Source organism: Typha latifolia, chromosome 1 (genome assembly GCF_019914945.1).
Source record: "Typha latifolia isolate L0001 chromosome 1, TyphaL0001v2, whole genome shotgun sequence".
NCBI classification, from domain to species: Eukaryota; Viridiplantae; Streptophyta; class Magnoliopsida; order Poales; family Typhaceae; genus Typha; species Typha latifolia.
Genome location: NC_133086.1, coordinates 14,750,833 through 14,774,634, shown reverse-complemented (window position 1 = coordinate 14,774,634; position 23,802 = coordinate 14,750,833). Strand labels below are relative to the sequence as shown.

The 23,802-nt window shown below is 38.0% G+C and overlaps 1 protein-coding gene and 1 long non-coding RNA gene across 2 annotated transcripts; one reads left to right on the top strand and one right to left on the bottom strand.

The window, feature by feature from the left end:
- The first annotated feature begins 1,535 nt into the window (after positions 1 to 1,535).
- Positions 1,536 to 2,392, top strand: LOC140780284 (uncharacterized). Its single transcript, XR_012107482.1, has 2 exons — positions 1,536 to 1,569; positions 1,848 to 2,392. It is a non-coding gene; the product is annotated as an uncharacterized lncRNA (long non-coding RNA).
- Positions 2,393 to 20,257: 17,865 nt separating this feature from the next.
- Positions 20,258 to 23,582, bottom strand: LOC140780282 (small ribosomal subunit protein uS12). Its single transcript, XM_073125712.1, has 4 exons — positions 23,444 to 23,582; positions 21,134 to 21,289; positions 20,915 to 21,041; positions 20,258 to 20,604 (listed from the first exon to the last, which is right to left on the bottom strand). The coding sequence occupies exons 1-4, from the start codon at positions 23,446 to 23,448 to the stop codon at positions 20,464 to 20,466; spliced, it is 429 nt and encodes a 142-aa protein (XP_072981813.1). The 5' UTR covers positions 23,449 to 23,582; the 3' UTR covers positions 20,258 to 20,463.
- Positions 23,583 to 23,802: the final 220 nt, after the last annotated feature.

Here is a 23,802-nt window from a genome sequence, read left to right as displayed (position 1 = left end):
CAAATGAGTGTTAAATCTATAAACTTACACAAGCAAACACAAATCTTATGGGGTCATTTCCTTTTATTTCCTTATTGATTGCATAAACAAGTTTGCTAGTTTTTGTAATCGACAAATTTGTTATAAAACAAGGATTTTTTTTATTTAATTTTTCTAGAATTACTTGTAAGAATTGTAGTACAACACCTTCCTCGTTGGCAATCCAATGTAGAAAATTCAATTTAAGTGAGTAGCATGACATGCGTTCCAACAACCTTGATGACATTCGGCATGTGTTTTAGAGATTCTATTTTCATATGGATTTAGAAATCTTCGATGATATATGAAACAATGATAAATATTCTCTTCCATTTAGGAGATTAATCAAGGAGAAAATTAATGCTTATTTTATAAGAAGGTAGAGGTATTTGGATTTAGTCAGCAGTAATCTCATAACTAGATACTAGTTCTTTTTCACAAACTTCTACATATACTAATATTTGACTTGAATTTCCAACAAGTAGTAGTACTTTTCAAACCAACTTCTCCTATTCAAGAAATAAGAATGAAATGTCGCATACACAATGAAGAATTGCACACTCGTGTATTAATATGAAATTTAGGTCATTCGGACAAATTTTTACCATGAACAAAGATGGCCAAGAATTTAATTGTTGTTGGAACGTTGTATGTTTGAGGAAGTAGGAGCAAACTCTCTTATATGAAAATAGCCTAGTAGAAGCCCTTACTTTGAACAGATCACCAATCATACTAAGCAGTCTATTTACTTTAAATAAACAGATCACCAACTAAGCAGTCTATTTACTTTATTTATTTATTTTTTAATCCAGTTTCTTTGAAGATGTCTTAACCACAAGCACATAGTCGGGACATCTGTGTATTAAGTGGGGAGAATGTCACAGCCCATTTAGATTTTAACTCAGACCTAATTTTTTTGGTGTGCCAAGATTTAAACTTGATTGTGACAAAGTTGTACTCGAGGGACACTAAAAGATTTTGAAGAGACACAAGGTTTTGTTGGCTAGACATTATTAGTTTGTGGGTTAAAGTACAACAATAAAGCTTGAAGGCTTGTGAGCAGCTTTTCTCAACCTCCAAGTCAAACTGCTAGAGTGTTGTGTCAAGCTCTTACGACTATTCCATAGCTACAAGACTAGGGGTGAAAACGGATCGGATATGGATTTGATAGTACTTAACTCATATCCGGATCCATATTTTTTATCTGGATACGGATATTTGACGGATAACAAAAAATTAAAGCCATATCCTGAAAAAATGGATATGGATAATTTTCAGATATGGATCGGATAGTTTTTGTTGGGTTTTACTTAACTAAGTTGGTTTGGGCTAGCCCCATGAGGTGACTTACTTAGCTAATAAGTAGTTGAGTTAGACTTTTGTTAAAAGGGTACTTTTGCTTATGTCACTTAGTGAAAAAAGAAGACAAGAGAAAAAGAGACTTTTTTCTCTACATACAACAAGGGTTTGCAACTAGAGGATTTCTTGGTTGTGATCAAGGCACAAGGATTTTCTTCTTCACATCTACAAGGGTGTTCTTACTTCAAGAAGGTTTGGGTTTCTCTATTGGAGGTGTTATCTAAACTTGTTAATTTGAAGCTAGGGTTATTGGTTTCTTGTGGATGGCATTCTTGTGACCTTGAGAGACTTGTTGTGGTGATTTTTTTTGTACCAATTCTCTTGAGAGTAAATTCAATTTCATGCTCGTGAATTTTCTCTTTGAGAAGGGTTTTACACATAAATTCGGTGATCTAGTCTTCTTTGGTGCTTAATGTTGTTAATTGCATATCTTTCTTAATTGACATCAATTTTAACTTTCATTGTCATAGATTTCTTGGGTGGGAAAGAGAGCTTCTTTCCAACTAGTGGTATCAGAGTCTTGGTTGGTGCACATAAGGTGTTTGACAAAATTCCCTAGAGAGCTATGGAAGTGAATATAAGTAAAATGATAAGCTTAAATGGTGCCAATTGGAGGACATGGAAGGGCAAGATGCTAGACTTGCTTTATTGCAAAGAAATGCATGCTACATTGGAAGGTGATGATGCTAAGCCAAAAGATATGTTGAAAGATAAGTGGAAACTCTTGAACCGGCAATGTGTTGGTTTCATTCGGCAGTGGTTCGAGGATAATATCTACTATCATGTGGAGAATGAGACATCGGCTAGCATATTATGGAAGAAGCTAGAAGACTTGTATGAGAGGAAAAGTGCAAATAACAAACTCTATGTCTTTAAGAAGTTTGTTAATTTAAAGTACAAAGAGGGCACACCAATGGCAGATCACTTGAATGAAATGCAAAGTTTAGTGAATGAGCTTGCAACCATGAAGATGATATTGGATGATGAATTCTAAGCATTTCTACTCTTAAGTTCTTTTCCGGAAAGTTATGAAACGTTGGTGGTTACTCTTACAACAATGACATTGAATGGAGTAGTGACAATAAACATGGTGAAGGCTAGTTTGCTTGAGAATGAAATAAGAAAGAAGAATATAAATTCTTCACACTCACAAATTCTTATTTCGGACTATAGTTATAAATAGAATAATTATGATGACTATCACCCCCCACTTGTGTGGTCAATATATAGAAAAGATCTACAGAGATCTTTCTCTAACTTATGATAGATCATATCATTATATACATAGTTACATACAATTCATTAAAAAAGAACAGTGGCAGAATAAGCATGATACTGTGAAACTCTGGATAAATTCAGACTGTTAGCCTTCTCTATAGAGTTTATTGTTTTACGCTAGAGGCTCAAGCCACACGAGAGCAGAAAAAACTAATTAAATTCATCATATGACGCTAAACATAGATGTTCATTTTGTATATTTAAAGAAGTATCATTATGTATTTCTGTTCCTTGGAGGCAAGGAATCTTCAAGGAAGGTTGCAAAATGAACCAGTAAAACACCACGAACAATAACGTAGTCAATCTAGAATATAAAGAACAAGATACTATTTCCCATCCGTAGTAGAATCTGACTCTGATAAATCACAGAAGATCAATTATTTTTAGGAAAGAAGAAGTAGAGGATTTAACTGTCCTGGGATTAGTTTCCAATAAATTCCGGAAAAAAGGAAAAAAGGAAACCTCAACTCATAGGCAGATTAAGAGATGGCTGTCATCTCTCAGAGAGCTTTTTGCCAACTTGGAAACCGATGGCGTAGATGCGGCCGGCGGCGATCTCGGGATTGGTGCTTAGTGTGTCACCGAGCTCGAGGAGGGACCGGAGGAGGCGACAATAGTGATGCCGCGACCGGAAGGTGATCAGTGATGACGAGGAGGGTTAGAGTTGGAGTAGCTGCACATTTCACATTTGGGGATTTGGTGGAGATTAGAGTCGATAGAGAGAGTAAGGTTATTGAGTTGGGTATTTATTAAGCGGGTAAACGGATATCCGTTATCTGAATTCGTATCCAATAAAATTAGCTCTATGATACATTTAGTTAGAGTCTTTTCTTATTTCATTGGTTGTTTATTTTTAAAATAAAATTTCAGTAGGTCGCGTTCGAACGCGAAAAGGGTCGCGTTCAAATGCCCTAGCGAACGCCTGCATCAAGTTCACAAAAACAGAGAACGCAAATGTGCGTTCGAAAGCGATCGGGCGCGTTCGAACGCTTGCATCGCGTTCACACATATAGAGAACGCCTTTTGTGCGTTCTAACACGATCGACGGGAATCTTCTAAAATTAGGATTAATAATTGTATTTTGGCTTGTTGGCTAGCCCCTATAAAGGTGTGGATGGTAGCGAAAATCATTATGCTATTGGATTATTGATTTTCTGCCTCCTATCTTCTCTCTATTCTCTCTACCCTAATCTCTCTCCTCCCTCTTTACCAACCTACCACCCCTACCGTTGGCAAGGTCTTTTCTAACTTCTAATCTCTCTCGTCTGTCGAGTCCTCCCTCTTTCTATGGGATCTCGACCCCTTCGTCTTTATCACCTAAACAACATCAATCATCCACCTTCATCTCTATTATCATCCATAACCCTAACATCCACTCCACCTGTCACCACCACCATCATCCACAATATATCATGTTTTTGTCCTAGTTGTAGTTCGAACCTGCAAAGGGCATAAATACAAAAAACGTAGATTAGGAAGTACGAATCGAGTCAACTTAGTTTCATAATTTTCTAATTTCAGGAGTTTTGGTGAATATTTTTATTCGGTTGTACGGACTACTTCCTATAATAAATTCAGATCTTGAAGGAATTATTCCATACCCTATCATTAGTATCAGAGCTAGGTGAACCTCAGACTTCCATTAATGGTTGAAATAAGGAAGATGACGTCGACAAGGAGACCAATGGAGAGCACACCGATAAGGGAAGACTCAACCCACGATAACCCTAACCGTGAGGTCGATTCCTTCGGGGCAACCACGGTAGGATCAAGTCAACCAACGTCTATCGGTGTGAATATAGGCTTGACTAATGAACTTAGAGGCATGTTCCAAACATTGCTGTATAGAGTTGATGCAATGCAGGACGATCATGAGGCTTTAAAGGAATATGTCATGAATTGATCAGCTTTGTCATCTCCTCGATGACGATCGGTGTCTCAAGAATGACCAGCGGTGGGACCACATCGAACCGATACCCCACAAGTCTAGGTGCGACATGTTACTGTCAATGATCCTCTTTTACCCATGCCTACACATCATCCCCGACCTCCGTTACAAAACCCAAGACCGGCGGTGCTGGAACCCGAGAGGCGAGCGGCACTAGTGCGCTTCGTCCAAGAAAAGGATTGACACTTTGAGGATGAGGTTGATCCCTTCGGAGATGGTGATGGACGTGCTCGAGGATTTAGAGAAAGAGATCAACATGCACAAAGGTTCAGACCTGAACCAAGGATCTTTCGTAAACCCGACAATGCTATTCGGAGGAGAACTACACGCTTGGACTTTCCAAAATTCTAATGCGGTGATCCAATGGATTGGATGTTTCAAGTTGAACAATACTTTGATTGTCAAGGGACAGCGGAGGATGCAAAGGTCCAGATAGCAAGCTTTCACCTCCAAGGAACAGCATTGCATTGGTATAGATCAGTTATTCGTGGTGAAAGATTTGCCGATTGGGCTGACTTTTGTAGGAGGATTACACGCAGATTTGGAACAACGACATATGAAGATTTTGCTGCCACATTAAGCAAGATAGTTTAGAGGATGACCATATTGGAGTACCAAGCTAAATTTAGAAGAGTTAGTAGTCATTGTGAGCCACCTTGGCCCGAACCGACATTAATGAGCACATTCATTTCAGGGCTGCGGGATGAGATATAGGTGGATGTTCGTGCTCTTTGTCCTACCACTCTTGAGAAGGCCTTTGAGAAGGCCGTGAGGATGGAGCAAAAGCATAAGGCTTTCAAGATGGCAACGAAAATAAATTGAGGCAACTGAGATGGGCGGTTTGTAAGTTCAAAGACAACGACTGCGAGTACTAGACCACAACCACTTTTGAGATCTTCTTCCGATGTTAGAGGAGACACAAGAACCTCCCCCCCCCCCATTCAAACTCTCACACCTACCCAAGTGGAGGAAAGAAAAGCGAATGGCCTTTGCTTTCGATGTGATGAACGTCTCACCCCCGGTCATCAGTGTTGCAAACCGATCAGGAGTGTGATGCTCATCGATGGTCTCGAGGGGGATAATGAGGTTGTTGATGATAGAGAGTGTCCAGAGTAGGTCCATGAGGAGGCCGTTGAGGAGGGCGCAGAGGAAGATATCCAAGCTGAAATATTGATGCATGCATATTTGGGTACTTCCACGCCAAGGACATTACGGGTAGACAAACTCGTTAGAAAGTATTGTGTGCACATCCTCATCGATTTCGGGAGTACAGACAACTTTCTAGATGAGAGATTAGTGAGGAGATTGAGTTTGGATGATGAACCGACCATAGGGTTTGATGTGGCTATTGGAGATGGCACGAAGCTTAAGACGGAGAGCTTGTGTCGCCGGGTTGGTATACAGGTGCAAGGACATGACATCATTATGGACTTGTATCCATTGGCACTGCGAGGAGCGGACATTGTCATTGGCACTCGGTGGTTACAAAGCTTAGGACTCGTTATTTTTTCATTTCTGAAGCATATTGATGAAATTTAAGCAAGGAAACAAAGAGGTGTGGTGCGGCTTGATGGCGTTCGTACTCCGCCAATTCCAGCGATGTAGCCGATGGTGGGGCTGCCATGTGCGAGTGATTTGGCTTATCTTCTTTAGTTATGATCAGTAGGAGGTGAGCCTCAAATGAGTCTAGATATTACTATCGAGTTGTCTAATTTATTAGACAAATTTGTGGGACTGTTTCAGGAACTGAAGGAGTTGACACCAAGGAGAACAGCGCACCATCGCATAGAGATTGTGGCCGGGGCTACACCAGCGAATGTGAGGGCACATCGGTATCCATATGTGTAAAAGGAAGTTATCTCCAAGATGGTAGCCGAGATGTTGGAGCAAGGCCTCATTTAATCAAGTCATAGCATAAACTCATTGCCCGTGCTATTGGTGCGAAAAAAGGATGGGACATGGTGTTTTTGTGTCAACTATCGGGCACTAAACGCTATTATCATCAAGGACTGGTATCCCATTCCAGTTATAGAGGAGTTGCTGGACAAGCTTGCAGGGGCAACTATATTTAGCAAGCTTGACTTGAGGGCCAAATATTATCAAATTAGAGTTCACCCGGCGAATGTGCATAAGACTGCACTTCAGACTCCAAACGGGCATTACAAGTTCCGGGTGATGCCTTTTGGTCTCACCAATGCTCCAGCTACTTTTCAAGACATCATGAATGATATATTTCGGCCTCTACTGTGAAGGTATGTTTTAATATTTTTTGACGACATTTTGGTGTATAGTAGGACTGAATTAGAGCATTGGCGACATTTGGAGGATGTGCTAAATTTGTTGAAGCAAAACCATCTAAAGATCAAGAAATCCAAGTGCCTATGGGGAGTAGCACAAGTGGAGTATTTATGCCACATCATCTTAGTGGAAGGTATAGTGGCGGATCCTCAAAAGGTAGCATGTATGACCGCTTGGCCTATTCCTACCACCACCACAGGATTGCGAGGATTTTTGGGGCTGGCCGAATATTATCGCCGCTCCATCGCCGGGTATGGAAAGATCGCTGCTCCTCTTACTTCTTTGTTGAAGGACTCTTTTAGACGGACGGATGAAGCCACTACAGCCTTTGAAAACCCAAAAACAGCAACCAAAGAGTTCATTATGGAATGTGATGCATTAGAAGTTGGCATAGGAGCGGCACTAATGCAAGGAGGACATCCCATAGCCTTTCTTAGTAAGGCTTTATCATAAAAATCTCAGCAATTTTCGACTTATGAGAGAGATATTGGCAATTATGCACGCGGTGACAAAGTGGAGGCTTTATTTGATTGGTAGGAGATTTATTATCTGAACTGATCAAAGGAGCCTTCCATACTTTATGGGACAGCGTATACACACTCTGCACAGTAGAGATGGGTCACAAAATTGCTGGGGTATGATTATGAAATTCAATACAAGAAAGAAATAGAAAATAAAGCGGCGGATGCATTATCACGCCAACTCGATATCGCCGAGCTTGCAGCCTATTCTTCTTCCACTTTTCCTTTTCTTGATGAGCTGAGGTATGCATGTACATCTGACCCAGATGTTTTGAGATTGTTATAGGAGGTGATGGATGATGATGATCCAGAGTGCCATCCAAAGTTGGAGAATCGGGCCGTTTGCTTACTGGACTGCGGATGCATTCGGGTGCTCGCAAATGATGGATTGCAGTGAAAATTCTTGGAGCACTTCCACCAAACTCTAGAGGCTGGTCATGAGGGTGTCTTGAGGACTTATAGAAACATATCTCAGAGTTGTACGTAGCCAGGATTGAGGCGGGATGTGAGGAGTTTTGTTCGTGCTTGCGATGTTTATCAAAGGGCTAAGGCAACCACATTGAAACCGACCAGATTATTTCAGCCTTTACATATATCTGACCGTGTTTGGGAAGACATTTCTATAGATTTCATAGAGGGTCTTCCATTGGTACATGGTTATTCTATTATTTTTGTGGTGGTTGACAGATTGAGTAAGTATGCACACTTTTCAGAATGGTCACATCCATTTTTAGCCAAGACAATGGCTAAAATTTTTGTTAGAGATGTTGCTCGGTTACATAGCATGCCACGCACGATTGTCTTGGATCGTGATCATGTATTTATGAACGACTTTTGGATGGAGTTTTTCAGATTACAGGGGACTCGACTGAACTTCAGTTTAGCCTACCATCCATAGATGGACGGCCAAACTGAGGTAATCAATCGAGGCATTGAGCAGTACTTGAGGTGCTTTGTTGAAAAGATGCCGAGACGATGGTTAGAGTTCTTACCGTGGGCGGAGTGGTCTTACAACATCGCCTACCATATTAGCATTGGCATGACCCTATTTGAGGTGGTGTATGGACGTACGGCTCCGACATTACGCGCTTATGATCCAATAGTATCTACAGATCGGACAAAGATGGACTTAGCTTTGATAGATAGAGATACCACATTGAGGAGGTTGCGTGCCCATCTTAAACTTGCTCAAACTTGCATGAAGCAAGTTTATGATCTCAGTCGTAGGGAAACAGGAGTTAGACATCGGTAGTTCGGTGTTTGTGAGGGTGCAACCGTATCGATAGGTGACCTTGCATTCAATGTGAAACTAAAAGTTAAAACATCGCTACTTTGGTCTGTTTCAAGTGTTAGAGCGTATTGGTCCGGTTGTATATCGTTTGGAGCTGTCGGAGCGGTCGAGAGTGCATCATGTCTTCCATGTTTCATTGCTAAGGGAGCAGATTGGAGATCATGAGGTCGTTGGATCAGTTCTACCAGAGCTATTTGGAGACAGAGATCGTAGAGCAAGTTTGTATACTTGTTAGGCATTGACAACGACATGGTACCAGATTAGAAATGGATATTCTAGTCGAGTGGCTTGGCAAGCCATCTGATGAGATGACATAGGAGTTGGAGACTAATATTTTGGAGTGTTTCCCCGACTTTTCACCTTGAGGACAAGGTGGGGGAAGCATGGTTGGCTGATATATTTAGTTAGGGTCTCCCTTCGTATTTATCACCTAAACAACATCAACCATCCACCTTCATTTCTATTACCATCCATAACCCTAACATCCACTCCACCCGTCACCACCACTATTATCCGTAATATATTGTATTTTCGTCCTAGTTTCAATTCAAATCTGAGAAGAGCATAAATACATAAAACGTAGATTAGGAAGTTACAGATCAATTTCACTTGGTTTCGTAATTTTCTGACTACGAAAGAATATTTGGTGAATATTTTTCTTCAATTGCACGGACTATTTCCTATAATAAATTCAGATCTTGAAAGAATTATTTCATACCCTATCACTCTACCTATATCTGTATCCGGATCTGAATTTTTTCTAAAAGACTATCCGTATCCGGATTCGGATCCGGACATTTTAGTAAATGGCTATTCATATCTGTATCCGGATCCAAATCGAATCGGATAGCGAGTTAGGTTGGAATTAATCCGACCCGTTTTCACCCCTATATGGGACACATCCATCTTGATCTAGTATTGTTGGATAACCTATAGCTCAGCCTCTTTAGACTTAGAGTGCAAACTATGTTTAATTTGTAGAATTTCAAAAAACAACCCATATTCTTTCAAGCAGTTTGCCTATCTTATAGCTAAGCAAACTTATATGTGTCTCCTAGTATAGTACTAGATGTCTTTTGCTTCTATAAAATGAGAGGGCCTCTCTATATAAAGAAGAAAGTAATTAACTACTATTGAGCGTCAATGAAGCAGATTTTTACCATCTTGTAATCCACGAAGTGTTGGTGAGCAAATGCTAATCAATAGAAGAGTATATCTTGTATATAAAAGGTTGAGCGTTACACAAGTTTTTCACCTATGAAAGAGCTAAGTTCTTGACAAGTGGTACCAGAGTGGATGCGACCTACTACTGTGATAGTCGTCTTTCAAAGCTACCATTGACGATATTGTTCCTAAGAAGAGGAAGCATTTCAAGCATGACAAAAGTAAAAGACCTAAAAAGGATGTTCTGCCCTTAGAGGATAGTGTGCCCTCGCTTGAGGACAACCTTGGACGCTTGAATAACCAGCTAGATCCAGTGGAGGGTCATCATACCGACTTCAAAGAGTACACACAAGCTGTTGAAGAAAGTTTCCAAGCTACCGTTGAGAGTCAAAGGAGTCAAGCTGCACCATTTTATAATCCACTAAGTATTGGTGACCTAAGATCTAAGTAATAGAAGAGTGTGTCTTGTGTATTTCTACTGTCTATTTTTTCTTCCAGTACTACGATACTTTTATGTGAGGAAGGTTGAACTAAGCTTATGTAGAAGGTTGAGTGTTGCATATGCTTTTCGCCTAGGAAATAGCTATGTTCGTGACAAATGGTATTATAGTTGGTGCGACCTGCTACTATGATGACTTTTTTAGAAGCTGCCATTGATGATGTTGTTCTTGAGAAAAGGAAGTAGTCTAAGCGTGACAAGAGCAAGATGCTTATGAGGGATGTTGCGCCCTTAGAGAATTGTGTATCCTCATTTAAAGACAGCCTTAGAAGCTAAAATGATTAGCTAGATTTGGTGGAAAGTCATCATGTCCGTTTCAAAGAGCTCACATAGATGAACAAAACAACAAGCAAGTTTGATGTAACTTGCTCGGAAGAGTTACAATCCAAAACCAATGAAGAGGTCAATGGTATTAAGGTGAAGGGTGCTCTCCTTGAGAGAGCAGCCATGCATGAGGGTGCTCTCATGAAGGAGTCACCTAGGTTGGGTATCCTGGAATGGGAGGGTTTATAGCCGACTCCTTTTTCATAGTTAGATTGCAAATTGTCTGCAGTTTGCAAGATTTCGTGGACAATCCTACAATCTTTAGGGCAGTCCACCTATCTTACGACTTTGTAAACTTACTCTGTGTGTCTCCTAATATAGTACAAGATGCCCTTCACCTCTATAAAAAAAGAGGGCTCACCTATATAAGGAAGAAAATAATCAGCTGCCATTGAGAGTTAAAGGAGCTAAATTTTACCATGTTATAATCTACCAAGTGTTAGTGAGTTGAGAGCTAAGTAATAAGAGAGCATGTTTTGTGTGTTTCTGCTACCTATTTCTTCTTCTACTATTACTGCACATGTGTGAGAAAGGCTGGCCCTATATTGCATAGAAGATTTGGTGTTGCATGGCCTTTTCATTTGCTAAAGAGCTAAGTCTATGATGAAGTTATAAAATAGATGTTACCCACGTAAGTCCATGATGATTAGTGATCGCATTTGAGGTGACTAGTAAATTAGAAAATAGATGTTATTCACATATACTGAAAAAATAAATCAAAATATGATGTTTATGGAACACAAACAAAGAGTGATCTACATGGTATTTCAACAAACCCAAGAGAAGTAAGTTCATAGGTGAGCAAATTGAACCAAGCTTTTGGAGACTGTTTAAAACCATAAATGACCTTCTTCAAGCGGCACACAATCTGGTTTTGAAGAATTCACAAACCCTTGGTATTGCTCCATTGATACTTCTTTATCTAATACTTCATATAAAAAGGCATTGGAGACATTAGATTGTCTAATTGGCTGCCAATTGAAATGAAGTACGAGATAAAACACTAATTGTATACTGGAGAGTTTAATCAAAGAACTAGATATTTTAAGATAGTCGATCCCATCACTTTGATCAAATTCTTTATCAACTAAATGAGCTTTGTTCTTTGTTTAATATTATCAACCTATTTATTGTAGATCACATTCCAACGAGATGGCCTAGGGCAAAGAGTCAATTTTATTGTTTAACATACTAGATATAACATATTGGTCCAAAGAAATAACAGATGTTAAAAAAAAGAACATAGTTAGATACCTGGATAAGTAATAAAGTTGATAATTTAAGTTCTTGGGCTTTAAGTGGCCTATCCGAGAGTGAGTAATAATGTGAGTAGATGAGAACATAGTCTCACTAAAGTTGATAGGAATTGTTAACCATCTTGAGCATGATCCTCATAATCCTCTCAATCTAAGCTCTTTTGGTCTTAATAGATTACCCAAGATTGCCTTAGAAGAATTAGGCAATAATAATATTGCAGAAAAAGCAAGAATGAATGAAGAATCAGTGAAAACTAAATAATGAATCATTCGATATTAATATGTTTCATACTTAGATATTTTGTACAACAGTAAATTTACTGCAATTAAACAAAGAAGCTTGTATTCATATGTAACAACTCAGACAATATAAGGTGTGAGATTATTACAGCCAATCCTCTCTTTCTTATTTTCTTTCATGGTATCAGAGCACCTAAGCTCTACAGCTCCGATCCAAATGGCTGTAATAGCTTCCACATCCTTTGTTCTTCCCAATATCAACCAATTCATCTCAATCAAACTTGATCAAACCAACTACCTCCTCTGGGTGGGTGTCGCAAGTCTTGCCGGTTTTGCAAACCTATGATCTCCTAGAAATTGTAGATGGTTCTAAGGCATTCGTGAAGTTGCAACATCTTCCACTGACAATACTCCTAAGATCAATCCTGAGTTTGTCATGTGGACCAAAAAAAGACCAATTTATTTTAAGTGGATCAATGCAACTCTTACCGAAGGTGTTCTTGCCACTGTCTATGGCCTGAACACGTCCAAGAAGGTTTTGGAGTCTCTCGCTACTCGGTTTGCATCTCACTCGTGATCTTGAGTAGCACAACTCAAGAGACAACTTCTAAGCCTTCGTCAGAAATCTAAGTCATGCACTGACTATCTTTGTCATGCCAAACGCTATGCCAATCAACTTGGTGCTGCTGGGAAATCACTCGAAGATGATGATCTAATTGGCTTCATAGTAAGTGGTCTTAATTCAGCTTTTACTCACTTTGTCACAACAAATTCCTTTGCTACCATCGATGCTACTATGTCCTTTGAAAATTTTCAACCAAGCTTCTAAACTATGAGGCACTAATTGAAGCTCACAATCAATCTATTCAATCTGATTCTAGAAGTTTTGCCATGTTCACTAACAAGTCAAGTAAACCATATCCACCTAAGAAAGGAAAGATGCCTACAAACTTCAAACCATTTTCTCTTAAAAATAGGCAATCACAAGATCGTTCAAATTGAAATACCCAAACCTCCAAATACACGTGTAAACTGCGTGGGTAAATCCCCCCACGCGGTGCATCACATAACCTGTCAGTAATAAGATTTCACAAAGCACATAGTAGCACAAGTTCATACCATAAATAAACTCAACCATAAGAGTCCGGATACAAGTTCCACAAGCCACAACAAGCCTTCAAGATACACATCCAAAATACAACTCTAAAGTCCAAAATATAACGTCAATCATAACGCCCTCGCAGGGGCTTAATACAACAAATAGACATACTGAAATAAAAAGACAGCTACTCCTCGCTACCCGCACCTGCGTCTCCTAACTCTGAAATAATGTCACCAAGAGGTGGAGAGCACACAACCCAGCGAGTAGGATCCATACAATTTATAATAATGAAATCACAGGTGCATATTCAATGCATGCCTATAGTTGCTAGCAATAACAATACGCTTGTTTAAATAACTTGGAACATGTCAATTCCTAAACGTCACTATCTTGGAACATGTCAATTCCTAAACGTATTAGGATAAGTCCACACAGATATGAAGCTTACTACAATCTTTTATTCATACAAATTTCAATCATAGTGTTTACATGTTATGCACATCAATAAAAAAGTAGTCTAGTCATCTCATGCTTATCAAGGCATTAATCATATTTTATCATAGCTCACTGAGCCATTCACCACACATGGTAGATACTCTCAAGAAAATTATCCATCACATAACCATCCATCATCTCATACATCAAGGGGGATATATACACATCTAGCGGTAATGCCACCTATGGCGACACTACATGTGACCGGTTGTTTGTGGCCATCAGACTAAGGACCCCAGTCGTAAGCCGATATCTCGTTCTCTCTAAATCATCACCGCCCTCAGCGAGAGAATCGGGAGCCCTCGGCTCATCAACGGATGCCCTAACCCTGCGTCGTCGGGTACCGCTAGAGATATATCCCCGCCTTACAATCATATTCTTCTAACATTATAATCTAGTTATGACTATGCAGTATAATTATTTGAATGCCGCACAGGCTCCCGACCTCAGGTGTAAGTTGCTAATAGTATAGTCATATAAGATGCACTCTACCATTAACCCTGAGCTGAGTGAGTAGGGGCACTGCCTAGTCAGAACCCGACTACTAATAATAAGTGGAAGTGGTGCAGTGTCTATGAGTATATAAGGCATGTCATAGTCATCATGATTGTCACATTCTATATTCACAACAGATATTTATGCAATAGTCTATCATATATGATACATGTAGAGCATTGTTACACTAATGCATATGTTAACATTCTTATAATATCACGATGAGTAAATTATCAATAATCGCACATATCAATATATATCATGGTGCACTAGATGCATGTATTAATATCGACATTTCCTACAGTGTCATAAAAGGTATAATAATTATAACTATATTATTCTAGGCTTGTATAAACTCTACTCGCCTAGGAGGTCTCCACATTACACTAAATTTCGTCAGCTAGCCGGCTCCTCCGGAATCCCAAAGTCCTCCTCAGGTAATGTCAATCCTATTAATTCACGCATACATAAGATTAGCGAACTAATAAAATTAATTATCTTATTAGAGAATTTATGTTTAGGCGTATATATGAGTCAAGGGTCCCCTAGGGTGAGTTCTATGTCATCCTAAAATTCACACTAATTAAGTGCTAATAATTTATTCTTAGGGGAGTGGTTAGGCTAATAAATCAGGTGGAAATAGATAAACGGGGTTATAGGGTCCAAATGGCCCTAAATGGGCTAAGCTGGGGGCATTGGGTTAGGCTCAAGCCTACCCAATAGTCAAGGAAGGCTCTGGTGGGCTAAGGTGGGCTGGGGTCCAATCGCAACCCACCAAGGCTTGATTGGTGGGCTACAGTCTGCAGCCCACCCAAACACTTGGGTTAGTGGGCTGCAGTCTGACCACAGCCCACTAAAGGCTCAAGTTGGTGGGCTACAGCCCGTAGCCCACCTAGGCCAGGTCTGGTGGGCGCAGCCCACCCCCAATGGAGGGCTCGGGGCTTCATGGGCTCCGACGTCGGCAACCCGAGAGAGAGGAGAGAGAGAGAAGTAGCGAGGTGGAGGAGAAATGGTGCGGTGTGAGGGGAGAAAAGGGGATTAATGGAGGTGGGGAGGGTGGCGTGCACGGCAAGGGAAGAGGAAGAAGAAAAAAGGAGAAGAGAGGACGGGGGGAGGGTGGCAGGGTCTGACGCACGTGCTCGGCGTGTGCGTCAGGTTTTTTTTTTTATTTGTTATTTTTATTTTTATTTTTCTTTTAAATTGGGGTGTTACACAAATGCTCCTCCACCACCACGTCATCAGCTAACATCTGAAACCAATGTATATCAAACATAAAATCGGCCTAAATTTCATATTTGTCTCAAACTTGGTCACACTACACTTCACTGCTACCACATGATGAATTTTGCATACCAAGGGCGGTATCCTCCTCGTCAACTCACTGTCATGGTTTTGCAAGCCAATGGTGCCTTTACTAAAGAAGATGATCAACCTTGGAATGCTGATAGCACTGCAAACCAGCAAATCACAGGAACTCTTGAGAATCTCCACATTCAACAACCTTTTCACAGGCAATCATAAGATCGTTCAAATGCTCCACCACCACCACGTCAGCAGCTAACATCTGAAACCAATGTGTATCAAACATAAGATCAGCATAAATTTCAAATTTGTCTCAAACTTGGTCACACTACACTTGACTGCTACCACAAGATGAATTTTGCATACAAGGGCGGTATCCTTCTCATCAACTCACTACCATGGTTGCGCAAGCCAATGGTGCCTTTACTGAAGAAGATGACCATCCTTGGTATGCTAATAGCACTGCAAACCAGCATATCACAGGAACTCTTGAAAATCTCCACATCCATCAACCTTTTCATGGCAATGAAGTTGTCACTATAAGAAATGGTCAAACTCTCACCATTGCACACACTAGTTCCACATTTCTTTCCTCCAATAACCATCCATTGCAATTAAGATAAATCTTGCATTATCCACAAGCATCTGCAATATCATTATTGCCTAATTCATCTGAATTGGCCTTATGTTTTTGTTTCCTTTATACCTTAGAGGTAGAAGCAATGTTTGCGCTTTCGCTCTTGTCCGACTTCAATCTCTCTTCCTCCTGAACACAGTGCGAGATGAGTTCATTAACTGTCCATGATTCCTTTCAACAGTTGTAACTCACTTTGAACTGTCCAAATGATGTAGGAAGAGAGTTAAGGGCCAAATAGACCAGCATATCAACCGATATATCTAGCTTATGTCCCTTCAGTTTTGAAGCGGTATGCATCATTTCAAACATATGCTCCCGCTCCTTGACATTGCTCTTACTATTATACTTCATTGTGCAGATTTTGTTAAACAGAATGCCTATTTCAGCCTTCTCATTCCTGACAAACCTCTGCTCAAGTTCCTTAAGATTGTATTTAGCAAGAGTGAAATTAGAAACCAGTCCCCTAAAACTTTCAGGAATGATCTTCTACATGATCTGGAGACACAAGCAATTTGACCGCATCTATCGTGCATGTGCAATTTGTTCATTTTCAGGACTATTTTCAGCAGGCACAGGTGGTTTGGCCTCCTGTAATGCTATGTCCAGGTTAAGGCACCTAAGGATAATCTCTAGATTATTTTCCAATCCTTGTAATTAGAACTTGTCAGCATCGGAGTGTAATTGATGTCAGCTATAAGACCAGTAATTTTTGCTAAAAAATATTCACAAAGAACAAATCAAACTACCTAATTATAATAAAAAATCAAAATAAGGCATATTCCATCAACTAAATATTCTCAACTAATAAGTGTTCTTTGCAGTTTATCATTATTCTAAAATAAATAGGTGTAGCAATTAAATATAATTGTTCACTTGATATCAATTAGTCAATATTCCTTTGGACCTATTAACTAATTACACCCAAAACTTAAAACTTAATGACTATTATCCATTCATTACCACAAGTATATACATACAATAGTTGACTATTGTCTTTCATTTGGGCCAGTTCAATAACCAAACATTATATGTATATCTTCTATGTATAAATTGGGAAATTATCAATGTCGGTACGAGAGCTTACTTTAGTAAAATGATGCATTTATCAATCATTTTCCAAAATATATCTTAATATAAAGTCTTCATAATGACTTGATATTATCCGAAGTAAAAAAATTATCAAAGTTTGGCTTAACCGAATTAGGCTTAAATAATCATGATTTAATTAGTAGCCTTTGGCCTAACAAAAAAATAAATATAGTAAACAAAAGTTCACTTAAACCAAATAATCAAATTATTAGCCTGATCCGATGATGTCTTTTGGCTTAACAGATTTGTATGTGATGGCTTAATCAAATAATTAAATTATTGTATACTTTTTAGTGTGGTTCTGAAATAATTGCAGTGGAATACCAAAATTAGTTGAATAAAAAAATTGCACTATGAACAGCCCACGCATAATTAAATGCCATGAATACTAAAAAATTAACTGCGCTATTAATTTAAAACAAAAATTGATCGCAATTAGTTATCATGAATAACAATCCATTTAGGCAATTAAGTATCTTAATCTTGCAATACAATTTCCAAGATATAAATCAATGACTTTGGATATGCAATGGTACAAATTCCTTAAAGGCACCATTGACTCTAGAGAATACAAATCAAAAGTCATTAATTTCCTGTACAACGATACAATTTCCAAAATCTAAATTTAGATATTAGGGCACATATAATTCAAGCATGTTAATGGCAAATCAAAAAATTCTGAAAAGGAATATAAATTTCTATGTTATTATTGCACAAACATAAATCTAAATTTCCAAACCAAAATCAAAATTTTTGAGCAGAAATATAAATTTCCATGTTATTAGTGCACTAATAGAAATCTAAATTTAACGGTTCAACTAAAGTAGGCTTTGATACCAATTAATAGACATTAATTCATGCTTAACCATACCTCAATTCATAAATCCTAAATTTACCGTGATCATCTAGTGAACCTCTAATCTTTTATTCTAAATTATTTTGGTCTATAGTCATGATCTTCCAAAGAGACACAATCGCCAGTGATCACTGGAAGCCTTTAGATCTCCAAGTAATCCCTCTTAAGTCCAATGGAGAGAGCAAGAGAGACGGCAACGACAAACCTTTTCTACACAAAGGAAAGACACCTAAATCGCAAGTTTTTGACAGAAAACCCCATCTCAAATCACTCAAGATCAATCTCTATTTATAAGAGAGAGATAGAGAGACGAAAGTAGAGAGAGATGATCGTAATTTGGAGGGAGGAGAGAGACAAACCTCTTCCTTTTCTCTTTTAATAGGCACTCTTTAGAAGATAGAAAAGAGTTGATTTGTAGCATATTTCCTTATTGGATTCTTAGCGGGTCTAAATTCAGAATTTGTCTATATTATTTTCTTATTTATAAAACATTGTCATATTTAATTTTGTTCCCTAGCGACTAATAGCATAATTGTATTATTTTCAAACTTTATATAATTTAGTCCAGCACTAGATTATAAAGTTATTATCTACACATTAAAGGCTCGATTTTTCATGACATATGTTGAACCCAATAAATAATACTTTATTTGATCACTTCATAATGGGTCTTATTAGATATTTGACAGTTCATTATTCAATATATATATATATATATATATATATCACATATAAGCCTATATATGTTGTAATTAATTGAAATTAATTCCAACATATTATGCCTAACATTGAGAATAGATGCTCTCATAGCTTTAGATTCAAGGTGGAAGCGGGTTTTAGATCCATTAGCAGCAAAGGCACCTAGAAATAAGAACTCACTTCAGGGATGCAATTTTCATATGTTGGATGATAAAGGGAAAAAAATAACATTTAAATATTCCCACATATTAAGGAGTAGTTGGCGAAAAATTGCTTCAAGAGTTGATATGTTTATCACGACGCCTCTAGAAAATTGGATTGTTGTGGATTTTTCAAAAATAATCAACATCCATTATAATGAAAGTAAGTAATAAAGCCCTAGCATGACTAGAAAGGGATCGATCATTCTTAATCCAGGAGACAATGCAAGCTTCCAAAGGGTTTTCCAACTCTCCCCAGGTCTCAAGAGGCCCAATTTAGCCCATCAAACCTAGTTGGAGGCCTAGACAAGTTAGTTAACCGCTTAGGACCTCCAGCTACAGCATATGTTAAAATTATTTGGACTTTTAAGAACTACTGCTTCTCACCGCACTAGAAAAAAAAACTCATCATTCATCAAATCCTCACAACAAATCTTGCAACCTTTTCCTCCTCACGCACTATTCATTCAGATGTACATTTTTATTATAATAGAATACACCTAATTTATATAAACAAAAAATATTAGAATCTATCCGAGCAAATTAATACAATTAAATTGTAAAAACTCCTACAAGTATTCAAAACTTTTATACCAAAAGAATAATTTTTCAAAAACAGACAGCAAAATTATTTTAATAATTTAAAAGGTTAATTACACTTAATCTCCTAACTTATCACCGATTTTCATCCCATATATACCTCTAGATTGTTTTTACTATGTAGATGACCTAAATGATAATTCTTAGTAGATAATAAAAAAGTTAAAAATTAGTACATAAAGAAAAACTGTGATAGTTTAAGAAGCTAAAAGTAATTATATTAACTTTAGAAGTATGGTTACTTAATTCATAATACGGTAAAAATAAGATACAATAATAGTAGTAGTAAGATATTAATAAACCATTTTTTGTTAAAGCCATTGGCTCTTTTTCAGAGAAAAGCTGGATCTCTACTAAATGTATGAGAATAATCCAGTTTCATATATTTAAAAAGCTGCAGGTTTTGAACTAGCTCGATGAAAATTCAATTCGCCAGGAACAGCTGGCGGGCGGAATGTTTAACTAAGTTAATCTTGTTAACTTACAAAAGAATAAATTTGCTGCTTCCAATAGCATGCCAATTACCTGAAACCATTCTAGTTGTAATTTTCGACAACCTACAAGCTCAAACATACTCCAGAATCAGTAGCAGTAAAAATTTACCAAATTGATGAGAAGTGCATAAACAGTAACAGGCAATGACACCACAAATTCTCAAAACTTATAACATTGTACCAAGGATTTCAATTGCATGTTCCGCATGAGCTCGCGTGCATAATGGAATTAGTAAAACCAAACTTAGGAGAACATGAACGCTGCCTGTATCAGAGAATAGAACAAGAGAAACAAGATTTAAGACCGAGGCTTCTCTTTCTTTTCCTTAAATAAGGCCAGCAGCGACACTCCAGACACCTTGACAACCTTGAATCTTACTCCAGGAATATCACCAACAGCATGCCCCTTACGACCAAATCCAGCAATCAACACTTCATCCTGAAATATATACTATATTTTAGTAAAAATAGCCATAAGAAAAAACTACCAAATGAGATAATGCATATGCGTATCATAGCAAACAGCATAATCCAATTATTACTAGTTTCCTGTCGTTAACAGTAATAAACTGAAAGAACTTGATTACGTGCAATACGACTTAACATTAATATACAGGATTATCAAAATTTACTGGGTAAAAATAACTAGTGAAGTATGATGGAAAATGTAACAAGAGGGATCTATAACTTTGATCCAAGCAGTTTATGTGAGAAGGCACCCCTTCTCCCAAAGTTAGAAACAAACTTACATTTTCTTCAATATAATTCAAGCAACCATCATTTGGAACAAAGGCTGCAATTTTCTTTCCATTCTTTATAAGCTGAACTCTAGCACACTTTCGAATAGCAGAGTTGGGTTGCTTGGCTTCAATGCCTCTGCAGTATATTCAAACTTCAACCCCATTAGGAGAGGGAAAAGAAAACAATATTGATGTAAAATGACTAGGAAATAACTCTGCATATCGTACATCTTTTCAAGGACAATGCCCTTGGCATGTGAAGAACCAGCAAACGGCTTCTTCCACTCATTGCCAAGATGGCTTTTCTTGTATGATTTGTCTGCCCACTTCTGCCGCCTCCTGTGAGTCTTCAGCTTGCGGCCAGCTCCCATACCACGAGTCTTCCTGTTATGTTGTAGTTGGAAATTGATTACTTAACAAAGCATATCATATATAAGATTTTCCTTCACAATATGTAACAGTTGAAAATAAATTAGTAAATTACGTATGTACTGAAACACAAGCTCAAATTCCAGAAAAAAGTTCTTGGCTCTTTTGTAAAAAAATCTTCAAGTTACAAGTAACAGATAATTTATGTAGAAACATAAACTTGAAAGAAGTTCCCATCTATAACAGGTTCAAGCAGAACAAGAAGTCCTGATAATAAAATATAAATTATGAAAGACAATGAGGGAACTTTAGGTCCAAATGAAAGATGTCATTTTAAACTGACTTGCATGACTGATCATAATAGTCAAATTCTCTGTAATAATAGAATAATAAAAATAGATAACAAATTTTATTTGGAGTAAATGTTGTTGCATAGTTTACGAAGTGGCAACATCTGGTCAATATGCAGGCAACATGCATATATCGATAATCTCTATTGAAAATTCTCACATGGATGGTTTTGAAAATAATATCATATTTGTATATGGGTGAAACTGAGGCTGCCTGGCAGTTGCTCCTTTATGAGATTTCTTCTAATATGAAGCATCCAAGATTTCATATGTATATACCAAGATATAACATCCATTACAAAATCATAAGCAACCAATTAAATACATTTTTTCACACATTGGGTGCAGGTGCAAAATGGATTTCAAAGTCTAGATGAAAAGTAACTATTAGCTAATAAAAGGAAATTTTATTTATTTATCTACAATTTCATGCTTGCATTAGACAATCATGAATGAGCTGGGAGAATCTCAAACTCGGCTTGTTAATCTGATAAAAAGGCTCATAACAGAGAAAAGCTATCATGCTTAAAGAACACAGTGCATAAGTAGACAGTGAAGGAACAGAACACACGTTTTAACAGCTTCATAGTCCAAAATAAACCAAGGCCTTTCCAGGGAACAACATAATAATCCTTAAAGACTCAAGAGGATAATTGTGTTGCAGAGTCTGTTGTATGCCATCGACAGAAAAGGAGCTACAATTTACTTGCCCAAGCAATATAAATATTGCTCTTCCAGTGAGCTACATAGAGTAAGAAACAAGGATGCTTGCCTATATACATTTGCACTTTGCAAGCTAAAATGACCAAGGAGTTGCCGTATTGCCAACAAGAAGGGTGATTATTAAATGAATTTGCAGTCACAACAACGATAGAACCACAGAAGAACAGGAAAAGAGAAGATGAATGAAAAGAATACAAAAATGTAAAACTAGAAAACAAGAATAAAGTGTTCTAGAATTCACAATGTCTGAAAAGCTCAATGATCAGACATCATCAAAGAGGAGAAAGCCACACATTTTGTGAGATTAACTCGTATCATAATAAGCAAGTATCAACTGGAATCCGAGTGTTGTTATAAACTAAATGCCAGAGAATTCCAAATTAAATATATCTATTTACAAACCCATCACTGCTCTAAAGTAGCATACTAGAATAAGATTGAAGCAGTATCAGGCATCATTTTCTTTTCATGTTTGATCCTCTTTCTGATTGAACAAGTTCATAGTGCTCTCCAGATTTTGCTTCCATAAAATAAAACGTAAGGACTGAAGGGGCATCGGAATCCTGGACACCAGACAAGAAAAATCAATTCCAACAGATATATTTCTTTTCCACTTCGTACAGATTCCTCGTGTCTGAATCGGAATGTAACAGTCTACTGAAACAAAACTATAAGAACAGCAGCCAAACATCTCTCTCAGGTCTGTGGTTGTAGAATCAGAAAGGAGAGGAGAAAAAAAATAAAAGAACTAAGAAAGTGATGCCAAACCCATCTTCATCGGTATCAAACTTTATAAAAAAAGTTTTGGATCCGACCAAATTTAACTCACTCATGTCCACAGTGACAAAATTCCACATGCAAGAGCTTAAGAAAACAAACTTGATCTGATCCATAATCAGCAAGAGAACCACGAAGTACTTCCAGAATGCAGCAACTAATAGCCGAGAACCACTCATACTTGAGGAGGTCACAGATTTGAAAACCAAGACGCTTAGGGTTTTCAACTGTACCATGAAAGCCATCCTCTAGATCATGAAGATCCAAAAAGCAAACAAAACAGTGGATAATTCAAACAAGGGTTCTTGAGAGGACTCACCCCATCTTGTTCGAATGGCTTCCTCTCTCTCTAGTCTCTGCTCTCGAGAAGATGCTTAGGCACGCGGCGGCGGCGGAAGAGGATCGAAGAAGCCCTAAACCCTACTTTTATAAGTTTATACGCCGCGAGTAATAAGGAGGCCTAATCGGATCTAGATTTTATCCCATGAACCACGGGACCCGCATCCATGTGGATAGAACAAATCATTGGACACCTCTAAGATCCGAATGTCTTACTATTTCTTTCTGCATCACCAAATGCCAAAAATAAAAAAAAATAAAAAATCAGACCTTATCAAACTACATCCAACTTATAAAGATCAATTACTAGCTTAATCATAGAATAAATGCTTAATTACA

What these genes read in the sequence shown, in the direction of transcription:
- LOC140780282 (XM_073125712.1), bottom strand. An exon ending in GGCATTGTCCTTGAAAAGAT is followed by an intron (nt 21,042 to 21,133) that starts GTACGATATGCA and finishes AATATACTGCAG; the next exon opens with AGGCATTGAAGCCAAGCAAC. An exon ending in TGAATTATATTGAAGAAAAT is followed by an intron (nt 20,605 to 20,914) that starts GTAAGTTTGTTT and finishes TATATATTTCAG; the next exon opens with GATGAAGTGTTGATTGCTGG.